We start from the raw sequence: 12,706 nt of genomic DNA on the forward strand, positions 1-12,706 counted from the left end.
TGGATTATTCTCTTCACATCTACTTTTTTTCATTGAATTTGCTGAAGTCACTGACACATTTGGGTGAAAAAACATTAACGGTCTTGGAATACTATATTAGTTTAGTATCTGAAGATATTAAAACAAAAAGACAAAAGCAAATACTGGAAATTTGAAATTCAAACAGAAAATGCTAGAAATGCACAGCAAGTCGGTCAGCATCTGTCAATAATGGTTTGGATTCTGATGAAAGGTTACACACCAGAAATCCCACTCCCTCTTTAACAATGCCAACTAATCTGCTGTGTTTTTCCAGCTTTGTCATTTCTTTCTTATTATTTTGGCTATTCCAATGCTCTCCTGGCTGGCCTCCCATTCTTCACCCTCTATAAACATCAGCTTATCCAAAACTTTGCTGTCCATTTCCCATCTTCCATCAATTCTCACACACCTATCACAGCCCTGAGCTCACTGGTCTACATTGGCTCAGCCCCCCCAATGCCTCAAATTTAACATACTTATCCTTGTGTTCAAATTCCTTCATGGTCTCCTCCACCCCGCACCCCCCCCCCCTCTATTTCTGTAGCCTTCTCCAGCTCTACAACCCTCTGAGAATTCTGGATTTCTCAAACTCTGGCCTCTTGTGCATCCTAAAAAAATTTTGCCCCACCATTGATGACCGTGCCTTCAGACATCTAGGCCTCAAGCTCTGGAATTCACTCCTTGCACCTCTCCATCTCCTCCTTTAAGACCCTCCTTAAAACTCACCACTTTGATTAAGCTTTTAGTCACCCCTCCTAATATCGCCTTCTTGTTGACTTTTGTCAGATTATGCTTCTGTGAAGTGCATTGGGACATTTTTCCACATCAAAGATGCTATACAAATGCAAGTTGCTGTTGGTTACAGTAATGTACATACATGCATATCCACATTCCCCTTTTCAAAGAAACTCAAAGTCTGTTGAGAGAAAATTCAAGTGTCGTAAAAAGCGTATTTTTAAAAAAACTTTTTTTTGTAACTAATTAGTTTGCATTAAACTCTCAAACTTGACAATTTGCAAATAAACTCCCCCTGTTCTGGGTATGAGAAATATTTGCAGTGAAGAAAGAAAGGGGAGATTAAAAAAGGAATTAAGTCCTTTTTTGATGAATTTTATCCTCATTAAGATGAGCATTGAGTGTGATTAGCAAAAAACATGTTGGAATTGTCACACTGATGCAGTCGGGGTTCTCTTCTGATGTTTGGCTCATAAGGAGGGCAACAGCAGAGTAGTTCACTCTGCATCTGGCCTATCCTATAACTAACCTGGGAGATGATGCCAAAAATGGGTGCAAAAATTAGAAATATGTACTTTAATTTATTTTTAAAGCCTGTAAGGGGGTTTAGTATAATAAGGGATAAGATCATTTTAAAATTTGCATTACATTTGCAAAGTCTAATTATATCCAAGTATATAAACTGATTCTTTTCTTCACACAGCAGGTAATAAGAAATCAAAACATTGGGAGGGCTAATTTATTCAATGTCCATTCAAATAAAATAGATCAGAGTGACAGCAATTTGCCAGACTGAAACCAATACACTATGGCAATGTAAAATAAAAAAGGAAATAAAATTCTTCAGACAATAGATGAAGTCATGGAGGAGTTAATGAAGAAATATGTGTTTGTACACATATCTCTTGCTGCACGCACCCTGTTGCTCATCAAGTGACATGGATCCAAGCTGTTTGTTTACCACAGAAGAAGGGGAATCTGAAACAAAAATTAGATTTAACTTAAAAATAAAATTGCACTTTTGTGAATATCTTTCCCCAGCAAAAAGAGTCACAAAGCTGTGAATACTCAAAAAAAAAAATTTTTTTGCAAGCAGGTGAGATATGGTAGGCTTTATGCTTGAGATAATGAACGTAAGCTGGAACAACAAATTGACAAAATAGTTATCGTAGATGTAAAGCACGCAATTTGTTTCACAATGAAGGTTACATAAATTTCAGCTTTGACTGTTCAGTTTGCAAGTGATTCTACTGTTTGATATTAAATAACTCATGATTGCAAACCTTTTGTATTTAACGAAGCACAAGAGTGCTTTCAGGTAGGAACCTAAAATACAAGCTCAGCTAGAACATCTAAATGTACTACAATTAGCCTTAATGCCCTTGGGTTAGAGAGGAGGGGGGGGGGGGGAAATGTGCCGGGTTTTTGCTCCTTAATGATATCCAGTCATCCCATTGAAAAAACGTGCAAATGAAGACAGGATTGTCAACACTCAACATCTAGGCTCACACATGAAAAATGGACATTTGACTTTGATATTGGAAGGCAAAAGCTTTGTTAGAGATGGATTTCAAGAAGGTTTCGAAAGGTGGAGAGAGATAGAGAGGCTGAGAATTTAGGGAGGAATTCCAGAGATTAGGACTGAAGCAGCTGAAGGCTCTGCCACATTGCTTTGTCTTCCTCTGTAACCTCATATAATCCACCAGTTTTGCTATGTACTGGTAAACTTTTTCTTTTTTATAGACTCCATTAAAAATGATCTCGCTCTCTGATAAACATAGCTGGTCAATTTTAGTTTATTTCCATCTTTTGCTACATAATAAAAATGGTGGCACATAACGTGACCCAGTATTGTATATTCTGGTGAACTTGGACAAGTGGCCCAGCTGTACAGGATGACTCACATGGTTCTCTTTTATCTCGACCTTTTTTTCAAATAATTAAAACAATTTACTTTTGGACTCTCAAGTTAAATGATCAAATAAGATATATGGGTAAAATATCTAAGTTGGCCACTATTCATTCACATATACTTGTTAAGGACATCTACATTTGAATACAGACACTATGGTCTGGTTGCTAGTTAGCAGCGAAGAACTCAGACTTAAGTTTATTTTGAGAAATTCACTTGGTTGCAGAGAATTTTCCAACATCTGAACTTAAAAACTGTAACATAAGTTTACTGTATTATGATTTTGAACTGTTTTCTGAAAAGCAGATTCCATTCCTATAATTAGAGTGAAGTTGTATTCTACCTGTACGTAGGGGGTAATTTTAACCCCCCCCATAACAGGCGGGAGAGGGGCAAAGGTAAGTTTGAAAAAAATGGGAAACACGACACCAACCCGCCACAAATGCACCTACTTCCAGTTTAACCGCAGCGGGTTTGGGGTCAAGTGAGTTGGGCTCTGCTCTGCAGAGGTGGGTTGGTAATTATAATATTTAAATGAGGCTGCACGGCTCAGATTTTGTCAGCAATTTGAATTTAACAGCTGCGGCTGGGTTTCCCAGGGCTCAGGAAAGCAGACAGTTGAAGGGAGGTGGGAGCTGCTAGATCCACCAGGTAAGTGCTTTTCCAGCAATGCTTGTGTGCCAGGAGGAGCAGGAGAGCTTTCCCCTGGCCCCTCAAGCAAACTTGTTGCAATCTCTCTCCCTCCTCCATCCCACCCCCCCCACAGCGATCGTCCGATCCCCCTCCCGCAATCTCTCCGTTGCACTCAGAGTTCTCTGCAATCTGAGCGCCCCCCCACCCCCCCCTGCACCGCCGCCGCGATCTCTTCCCACCCCACGATCCGAGCCCCCAGCATCAACCCCCGATCTTCTTGATTGCCGGGGACCGTGCTTAGCGGTCCCCAGCTGCTGCCTACTGCAGGCTTTCCCACCTGGCAGCCGGCCAGCCTCTCAAATCTCTGGGTTTCCCAGCTACTGACAGGTGCCCCCGCCCGCTCCCTGTAAATATCGGGGACCATACACACAAGTAACTGGGCCAGCGAGAATAGACACATCAGAAATGTACCACTGAAAATTTGCTTGGTGACATCCGATTCTGCCGCCTGGCAGAATTGATCTATACAAAGAAACCAGCTTTACATAACATAAGAAATAGGAGCAGGAATAGGTCATTTGGCCCCTCGAGCCTGCTCCGCCATTCGATAAGATCATGGCTGATCTGATCGGATCTTGGCCTCAACTCCACTTCCCTGCCCGCCCCCCATAACCCTGGACTACTTTATCGTTCAGAAATCTGTCTCTCTCCACCTTAAATATATTCAATGACCCAGCCTCCACAGCTCTCTGGGGGAAGAGAATTCCAAAGATTCACAACCCTCCGAGAGAAGAAATTCCTTCTCATTTTACGAACAGCAATGGGAAATAGCATGGGGCAAAACTAAGTCTGAAATATACCTATTATATGTTATTGCCAGCAAAAATGTTCTCCAAGATTGTACTAGGTCTTTAATAAAAATAGACAGAACTTAATTTTTAAAAATTGTTCAGTAGTTTCTCTTAAATCCAGACGTTAAAAATATCCCATGACTCTTTACAGCCCCTGCTATATAAATAGCTCTGTGAAATAACGTATTGTTCAATTGCTACCATTAGCATTGACTTTAAAAAAACAACTCAACTATTACAAAAATTATATATGTGGCTGCTCCTGCCAGAATAAGATTTCAATTTTGTTGATATATCACATGATAACTATTGTGTTCCTAACACAGATGAGGCTGCACACAGGGAGGTTAAAGTAAGAGTGACCTCAGTCTTTAATAAGACACTTCAGAGTCAGGAACAGGCCTTATATACAGTGCTCCCAAGGGATGCTGGGATCTCTTGGGACTTCAGGGGATGAGCTCCCTGGTGGCGGAACATGGGAGTGCATGCTTTACAGATACACAACAATAACCAAGTGCAAATTTACCTCTAAAATTCAGTAAAAATAGTAATGGCTTTATGTATGTTGTTTTAGTTGAATATATATTTTAGATGCTGAAATTATTTGATACAAATTACACCCCATCAGTAAATAGGATATTGTAGGCCTGTGTAATTATATTGCAATTTTTTTCAGCAGATAGGATCAAAGTTACTACTGCACTACAGTAATAGTGGCCTGGGCTAATAATCCAGGAAATGAGAGTTCAAATCCCACCATGACATTTTGATAAGTTGAGTTCACTTAAAAACAGTAAAAGTGATCACAAGCTATCAGATGTTTGTTAAAACTCAACTGGTTTACTAATGTCATTTAGGGAAGAAAAGCTGACATCCTTCTGGCCCATATGTGACTCCAGTCTCACATCAACATTGTTGACTCTTAAACGCCCCCTGAAGTGGCCTAGCAAGCCACTCAATTGTACAAGGGCAACTTGGGATAGGGAAGAAATGCCAGCCTTCCCAGTGATGCTGGTATCTAAAGAATTAAGTTTTAAAAACAACAAACATATACAATCTGCAGGACTCACATTAGCAAAACAATTTTAGGATGATTTCACACTACAACTATAGCATCGATGAAACAGTTTCACTTGGCACCGATGCTGCAGTTAATGAAAATGAAGTCTAAATCCAGAGACGGGCCTCAATCTGGGAATGGATTGAAGTGGACTGGACTCACTGGAAGAGGTATAATTTGCTTTGTAGTTAGTTTGGGGTCATAAACTTATTTCTTAGTTTGCTACTTGAACAATTTCTCTTCTAACATGGGAACATAAAACACGGAACAAAAAATGCTATTCAGCTCATGAAGTCTGCTCCTTCCACTAAACATTTTTTACATTTTTATTATATTTTTGACTTAAATTACTTCATTTTAACTGTTCGATGGCAGGAACCATTGAACTTATCTATCTGGTGCCTTGCCTACGAGTTGGTCTGAGCCAGTACAAGTCTAATTGATTGATTACGTAAATGACATGATTAGCTGTTCTCCAAATGTTAGGTTCTGGTGGCAGTTGGGCTATTGTGCAAGGTAAGAGTGAGGGGGAGAAATTTGCATTGTTTGCGCTTCGTGTTAGCGCCCTTGGGGTGTAAACAATTTCTTGCTGGGGGCGGGGGGCTACCGCATCCCACGAAATTGAGGCGTTAGCGGAGGCGCAAAACCGGCAGCGACCCACGCCGCTGCACCGGCGTTGATGACGTCATCGCCGTGCATAGCAACCCATTTTCACCCGCAATGGAAATCAGGCAGCGCCCAGTGAGGCCGCTGCGGGCAATGTCAATGCCAGCCTCGCGAGTCATGAACCGGGTCGCACTCCACGTGCGGAGCGAAAAGTAAAGGGGAGGTGCGTGGCGCCATTGTTTTTTCCTGGCTGACTTACTGGTCCGGCCTCTCATGGTCGATTTTGCAGGGTCCGTGCCGCGATGGTGCAGCCTGGCACTCCGCCTTTGCCAGGCTGTGGCCACGGCAACCCGCATCCCCGGTGGTGTAGTGGACGCCCCTCGTCTCACTGCAGAGCTCGCGCTACGTGGCTCTCCGCCTGGTGCTGGAGAATTTGTGCGCTTACCGCCCCAGTACCATCCCCGAGGGGAAGTGGAGCACCCGACATTGCGCTTCACTTCCTCTCGGGGGTTGTAACCCCAATTTTGCGGCTGGGGCAGGACTTCCACACCGGGCGCAGGGTGTCCCGCCTCACCTCGGTTACCACCCCCAAACGGGACGATACCAAATTTCAATCCTTTTATGTTTGAGTGAACTAGTGAGCGATTAATCCTGAGCAGCAAGAGCACAGTGCAGTACGAATACCCAGTGGAGTATGGGGGTTAGCAGATCAGATGTTCAGTCTCAGAGAAATCATCCTCAAGGTGGAATTGGCCTAAATGAAATTTGAGGGACTCAGTGAATCAAATGGTGGCGTGGGGATAGGAAATTGGGAGAGGGAGGAGAAAAGAGGGGGATGAATTACGTATAGAGTAATCTAGTTATAATGGGGGATTACATTGTCTGAGGTATAGACAGGTAGTTTTGTAGCCAAAGAATCTCGAAATACTAGGCTGTAATTTGTGGCCCCTACGACTGGGTACAAGGTGCGCATGCGCCCGTAGGGGTCATGCAAGTTGTGGATTTAGGCATGCGCTAAAACCCGGAACTTGTGATCGGTGAAGAGTTCACGACAGATCATCTGCATCCCCGGGAAAAGGGCATTCGCTGGTGGAAAGTTGGGCTATTTGCCCAAATTCTGCCCAACGAATGCCCGTGAAATTCCTACGCCTGGTAAATGCAGGCATAAGGCCTGCTTTTACCAGTATAGGTAGTTTTAGAAAACAGAAAAATAAAATGTTAGCAATTAGTTATACATTTAAAAACCTGTGTAATAAGGGAAGTTTATTTTTAGCCCTTTTAAAACATGTAAATTTAATTTTTTGAAAAATAAATTTACGTTTCAAATATTTAATTAAATGCCACTTTAATTAATTTTAAATATGTTTTTTTTTTATTTATTTGAAGTGTAGAGGTATTTTTGGGAGTATTCCCATTCATAGTTATGAGGTTTCTATACATACGGAATCCCCATAAGCATGAATGAGGATCCCCTCGGTCATTCATTGGTCTGGCCCACAGTGATCCCAGGGGCGCTTGCGAACGCGTGCGCCCTGGAATACATGGGCCTTTGCCCACGCATACTAAGAGATCCGCAGGACCACAGATCTCTGTATCTCCCCGGCCACCAGGTAAATGGGCATTTTATTTGCGGATCGGAAGCATTTCCCTGCGAGAAGTCTCCGACCGCAAATTCAAGGTCACTATGTTCAAGTGATTCGAAGACAAATGAAACAGCAGAACTCAGTTACTTCTGGTGCCATTTATTAATACAGGAACAATAAGATAATAGACGGAAATGCATGGTTGGAGGTAAAGGTTCAGATATCTGGCCATTGGCGCCAATTCGCGGAAAGCAGCGGCCTAAACAGGATGGAGGGCGTCACCTGAACAAGGTTGGGACCAATGTCCTGGCTGGATGGATAACTAGCTCAGCTCAAATCTTCTTCCAACTCTTTCTTGGCAAATAGTGCCACACCCCTTGCAACTACCTCATGTAGCACCACCTCTACTTCAACAGCCATCAAACAGTGGGTCACAAAATCCATATACTATTCCTTAGCCTATCTGCTTAATTAGTTCAAATCTCTTGGAATGCTGGTTATCTCTCTTATGCTCGGAATCTGATCGCATAACTTGGTATCAGCAGCAAATTTTATTTTACAGGTATTCGATTTATAAATTGTGTACACAGACTCATGCTAGTCTCTGCCCCCAGCCATAGGTTTTCTGAAGAAAAAACAGAATGAAGTGAAATACTTGGCTTGATACCTTTCTTTCTCCGCCCCCACCCCACCACCAGCCCCTCCCCTACCTCACCCCACCCTCGGCAAAGCAATCAGGAACCAACCTCTGGTTGATTTCCCAAGTCCAGCCTAGTGGCACTATTGAATGAAGCCAATTATAGCTTCCCATCGGAGTTCCTCTCCAGCCCAAGGACATGGAGGCCAATTGTAGCATCCCTATCACCACCCCAGCTAATAGCCAAAGCTTTTCCAAATTACCATCTTTTGTTTTTTATTATCAGGTTCATTATTAATCTAGCAGCTAGTTTTCCATTAATCTAATACCCTAAGCCCTCAATGTTCTTAAAAAGAATCTTGAGGAACTTTATCAAAGGACCCCTGATAATGAACACGATTCATAGCAATATTTATTGCTTGCACATTAAGCCATTTACCCAACTGCAATAATTTTGCAAATTGCTTTTTCCCAGTTCTTTAGTGAAATCTAAAGACATCGGGAAATTCTGCAGCAAATTTTCAACCATGTAAAAGAAAGGAAAGAACTTGTATTTATAGAGCAACTTTCACATCTTCAGAATGTTCCAAAGCACTTAACGATGAATTACTTTTGAAGTGTAGTCACTTGTTTAATAAGCAAGCATAGCAGCCAATTTGCACACAGCCAGGTCTCACAAACAGTATTAAGATGCATGACCAGAGAACTTCCCGATCTTCTTTAAAAGTGCCATGTGTTTTTTAACGTCCATCTGAACAGGCAGAAAGAGCTTCTGAGAGAATGTAACACTCCCTCAGTACTGCACTGTGTGTCAGCACAGATCACATACTGAAGTGCAGGAGGGGGACCTTCTGAATAAGAAGTAACTGTGATACCACGGCCAATAGGATTGTGGAATTCAAGGGAACTGTTCCTATATACACACACAAATAGTCTTATATTGTTACTTTAGTTACCTAGCTGGAACAAAAGATGGACTTCAAATACAATCCCCTTAATTACATTAGCCACACAAAATGGATACTCCAATGTCCTTCTCAACTTGGAACATCACTGCAGAAGGGGTAGGCATGTATGATATCCATGACAGCCTTGACTCAGTGGCAGCACTCACATCAGAGTCAGAAGGTTGTGGGTTCAAGCCACACTTGAGACTTGGGCATATAATCTAGGATAACAATTCAGTGCAGAACTGGCTGCTATGTTTGCCTACTTTACAAGTGACTATATTTCAAAAATAATTCATAGCCTGTAAAGCACTTTGGGACGTTCTGAGGAAGTAACAGGCACTATATAAATGTAAGCTCTTACCAAAACGAGCCTATTGGCCCAAGGGGGTCAGACACATGCTCGTCAGCAGACAGAGAGAATTGTCTCAACTAAAGCAGTTCAGTTACAGTGGAGCCAGAACACCAGTTCACCAACTTAGACGGGCTTTGCTGGATTTGGTGTGGCCATATTTGAGTTAGTTTCTATTACTGATTATTATGCCAGATTTACATTACTATGGAGTCAATTTTAGTTTCCACCTGGCAGGAAGAGTTAAGCAGGGAACAATTAAAATTGAGCAGGGGTCTTACCCACTCTTTCCCACCTTGATCTGCTATTTTAACCTAAAGCCTGAGTAGGTTCCCTGCCAGGAAAAACCTGCTGGGAACAGAAGCCAGGGTTATAAGAGGCCCAGCAAGGTACATTTTTAAAATGGTGTTAAAATCAGTCGAACCTCCCTGATACTACTTCTGGATGGGTCGCTTGCTCGCTTCGCAGCATTCCTGCCTGGCAATTATCAACCCGGTATATAAATTCAGCACAAAAATAGCATAATCATCTATTCATCCTAGACGGGAAATCAAATATCTTTAACTCAGCAGATTTCAATTCACGCCAGTGGTCCAAGGTATATCATGAAAATGTTTCATTGCAGCACTTAAACATTCAACCTCTATCAATTTATTAGTGCTGCACATGGGAAAGCAGACTAAGCACAAGAAACCGTAGTTTGGATAAAGAAAACTAGAATCTCTTCACCGTAAAATTCTTCATGTTACAATGTACACTTGTATTGTCCTACAGTAGTTACAATTCCAACAAATAAAACCATACCCACCCACAAAAAAAGTCAGCCTTCTCATACCACCACTCCAAAATGCTAATTTAGTTTCAATCCATTTCTAATGGTTACTACGAGGAGGCACCAATGTCTAACGGTTTAAAACAAAGATTTCACAAAAATATTATTTTCTACTTAGAACTAGACTGTATAGATAATTTTAGCCTTACTCCACTGTTGAAAATTAAGGACATTTGAATTTACTAGCAGACACAAGGCAGGCACATTTTAAGTATTTAGAAATGCTACATAACATGTTTGTTTATCCAGCAATTACTTCTACAGTAATTTCCAGGCTTTCCCATTTCTATATTATTGTTAAAAGGTTTAGCACATTAAATGGCAATTCAACAGAACTAATTTTATTAACTTGTAAGTATGGAGCAAAATAAGGAATTAAATGGAAAAATCGTATCTAGTTTCTAGGATAGATTTTAAAGCAACCTGAAATATTAGGATGCAGTGAGGAGCCTTCATGGGTGAAATGGTCAGAGGCAGGCTGTGATGAAGACTTCTTTGCCAGATCTTGCTGTTTCTGTTGTTCAGCCTTCAAAAGTCTCAGTTGCTGTAGACGTTTACTGACTAAACTTACCCCAGATGTTCGAATGGACTGAGCTCTTAATTCTGACACAGACAGAAACAGTTAATGACAGAAGCAAAAGGAAAGTCAGATGTAAGAAAAGGTCAAAACAAAAAAGGGAAAAAAAACAGTTCATTGGTATTTAAACATTTATAATCAAAAGACAAAGATCAGAATGAATACCAGTGTCCCTTTCTAAAGTGATCTTGAGTCTAAGGATGCCCTATGATTTAGCAAAACTGTAACATGCTTACCGTCAAGCAATAATATCAGATTTCCTATCTACAGGCACATATTAGCAGACTGAACTGAAGAACTATGAATTAGCAACGAGTATATTTAAATTTAAGTTCTGGCAACTAGTAGATTTCCCACAGTGTTGGTCTCGGGTTACTTGCATTTTCTTAGTGATGGTTCTGTCTGTAGGTCTTTACATAGAGCATTTTCAAATATAAATGTTGACACAAAATCATAAGAAGTTGGACAACATGTGCTTACAGAAGGAAGACTTAAATAGAAATGTGTGTCTTGCCAAACAATGCACTACTCTGAGATTCTAGATGGTGCCTAGTAGGTAATTAATAAGTTGTCCTTCTGGAGGAGTGCAATCAAATGTCCATGGTCGCACTTCCTAATATTAATCTTTAACTAATCATCATGTCATGTTCCACATGTCGCTGATGACACCCAGCTCTACCTCACTATCACCTCTCTCAATCCATCCACTGCCTCTGATTTGTCATGCTGCTTGTCTGACAGCCAGTATTGGATGAGCAGAAATTTCCTCTAATTAAATATTGGGGAGACCGAAGCCATTGTCTTCAGTCTGCGTCACGAACTCTGTACCCTAGCCACCAACTCCATCCCTCTCCCTGGCCACTGTTGGAGGCTGAACCGTAGTGTTCTTTCTGACTCTATATCCACTCCGTCACCAAAACAGTCTAATTCCACCTCCGTAACATGGGCCGTCTCCGCCCCCACTCAGCTCATTTGTTGCTGAAACCCTCATCCATGCCTAAGTTATCTCTAGACTCGACCATCCCAATGCTCTTTTGGCCAGCATCCTACCTTGTACCCTCTATAAACTTGAGCTCATCAAAAACTTTGCCACCAGTATCCTAACTTGTATCAAGTCCCGTTCACCCATCACTCCTGTGCTCGCTGATCTATATTGGCTCCCGGTCTGGTAACACTTTGATTTAAAAATTTTCATCTTGGTTTTCAAATCCCTCCATGACTTCACCCCTACTTATCTCTCTAACCTCCTCCAGCCCTACAACCCTCCAAGATCTCTGCACTCTTCCAATTCTGGCCTCTTATGCATCCTGATTTTTATTGCTCCTCCATTGGCGGCCATGCCTTCAGCTGCCTAGGCCCTAAACTCTGGAATTCCCTTCCTAAACCTCTCTCCTCCTTTAAGATGCTATTTAAAACCTACCTCTTTGACCAAGCTTTTGGTCACCTAGCCTAAAATCTCCTTATGTGACTCGGTGTTAAATTTAGTTTGATAAAGCTCTGGTGAAGCATCTTAGGACGTTTTACTATTTTAAAGTGTGCTATAAATGCGAGTTGTTCTTAACCTCCCATCTACAGGTATAAAAGGACATTTCAAATGGCATACCAAAAAAAATCTAGCACTGACATATCCTAGAGCTTTACTTTAGGAAAGCTGCTTGGATTGATTGTTTGGATCCTCATCAAAGGGAGGAGAGAGTCATAGGATTGAGTAGACCATTCAGCTCGTTGAGCCTGTTCCACCATTCAATTAGATCATAGCTGATCTGTACCTCAACTCCATTTGTACGCCCTTGTTCCATATCCCTTGATACCCTTTACCTAACACAAATCTTTTCATCTCAGTCTTTAAAATGTTAATTGATCCAGCATCCATAATCTTTGGGGGAGAGAATTCTACATTTCCACGACCCTGTGTGTGAAAAAGTGCTACTTAATTTCACTTCTAAATGGCCTACCTCTT

At 41.6% G+C, this 12,706-nt stretch overlaps 1 protein-coding gene across 6 annotated transcripts in view; it reads right to left on the reverse strand.

The window, feature by feature from the left end:
* The window catches only part of dcaf6 (ddb1 and cul4 associated factor 6), a 214,382-nt gene that overhangs the window by 87,593 nt on the left and 114,083 nt on the right, over nt 1-12,706 (reverse strand). For 3 of the 6 annotated variants that reach the window (XM_070893462.1, XM_070893460.1, XM_070893459.1), the window contains 2 exons: nt 10,593-10,772; nt 1,675-1,734 (listed from right to left, as the gene is read on the reverse strand). The exons of 1 other annotated variant lie outside the window; for it this stretch is intronic. In XM_070893462.1, coding sequence (XP_070749563.1) covers nt 1,675-1,734; nt 10,593-10,772 — 240 coding nt within the window. The remainder of the gene's footprint in view (nt 1-1,674; nt 1,735-10,592; nt 10,773-12,706) is intronic. 2 more of the 6 variants (XM_070893463.1, XM_070893461.1) reach the window with 2 other exon arrangements.

Source organism: Pristiophorus japonicus, chromosome 11, assembly GCF_044704955.1.
Source record: "Pristiophorus japonicus isolate sPriJap1 chromosome 11, sPriJap1.hap1, whole genome shotgun sequence".
Taxonomy (NCBI): domain Eukaryota; kingdom Metazoa; phylum Chordata; class Chondrichthyes; family Pristiophoridae; genus Pristiophorus; species Pristiophorus japonicus.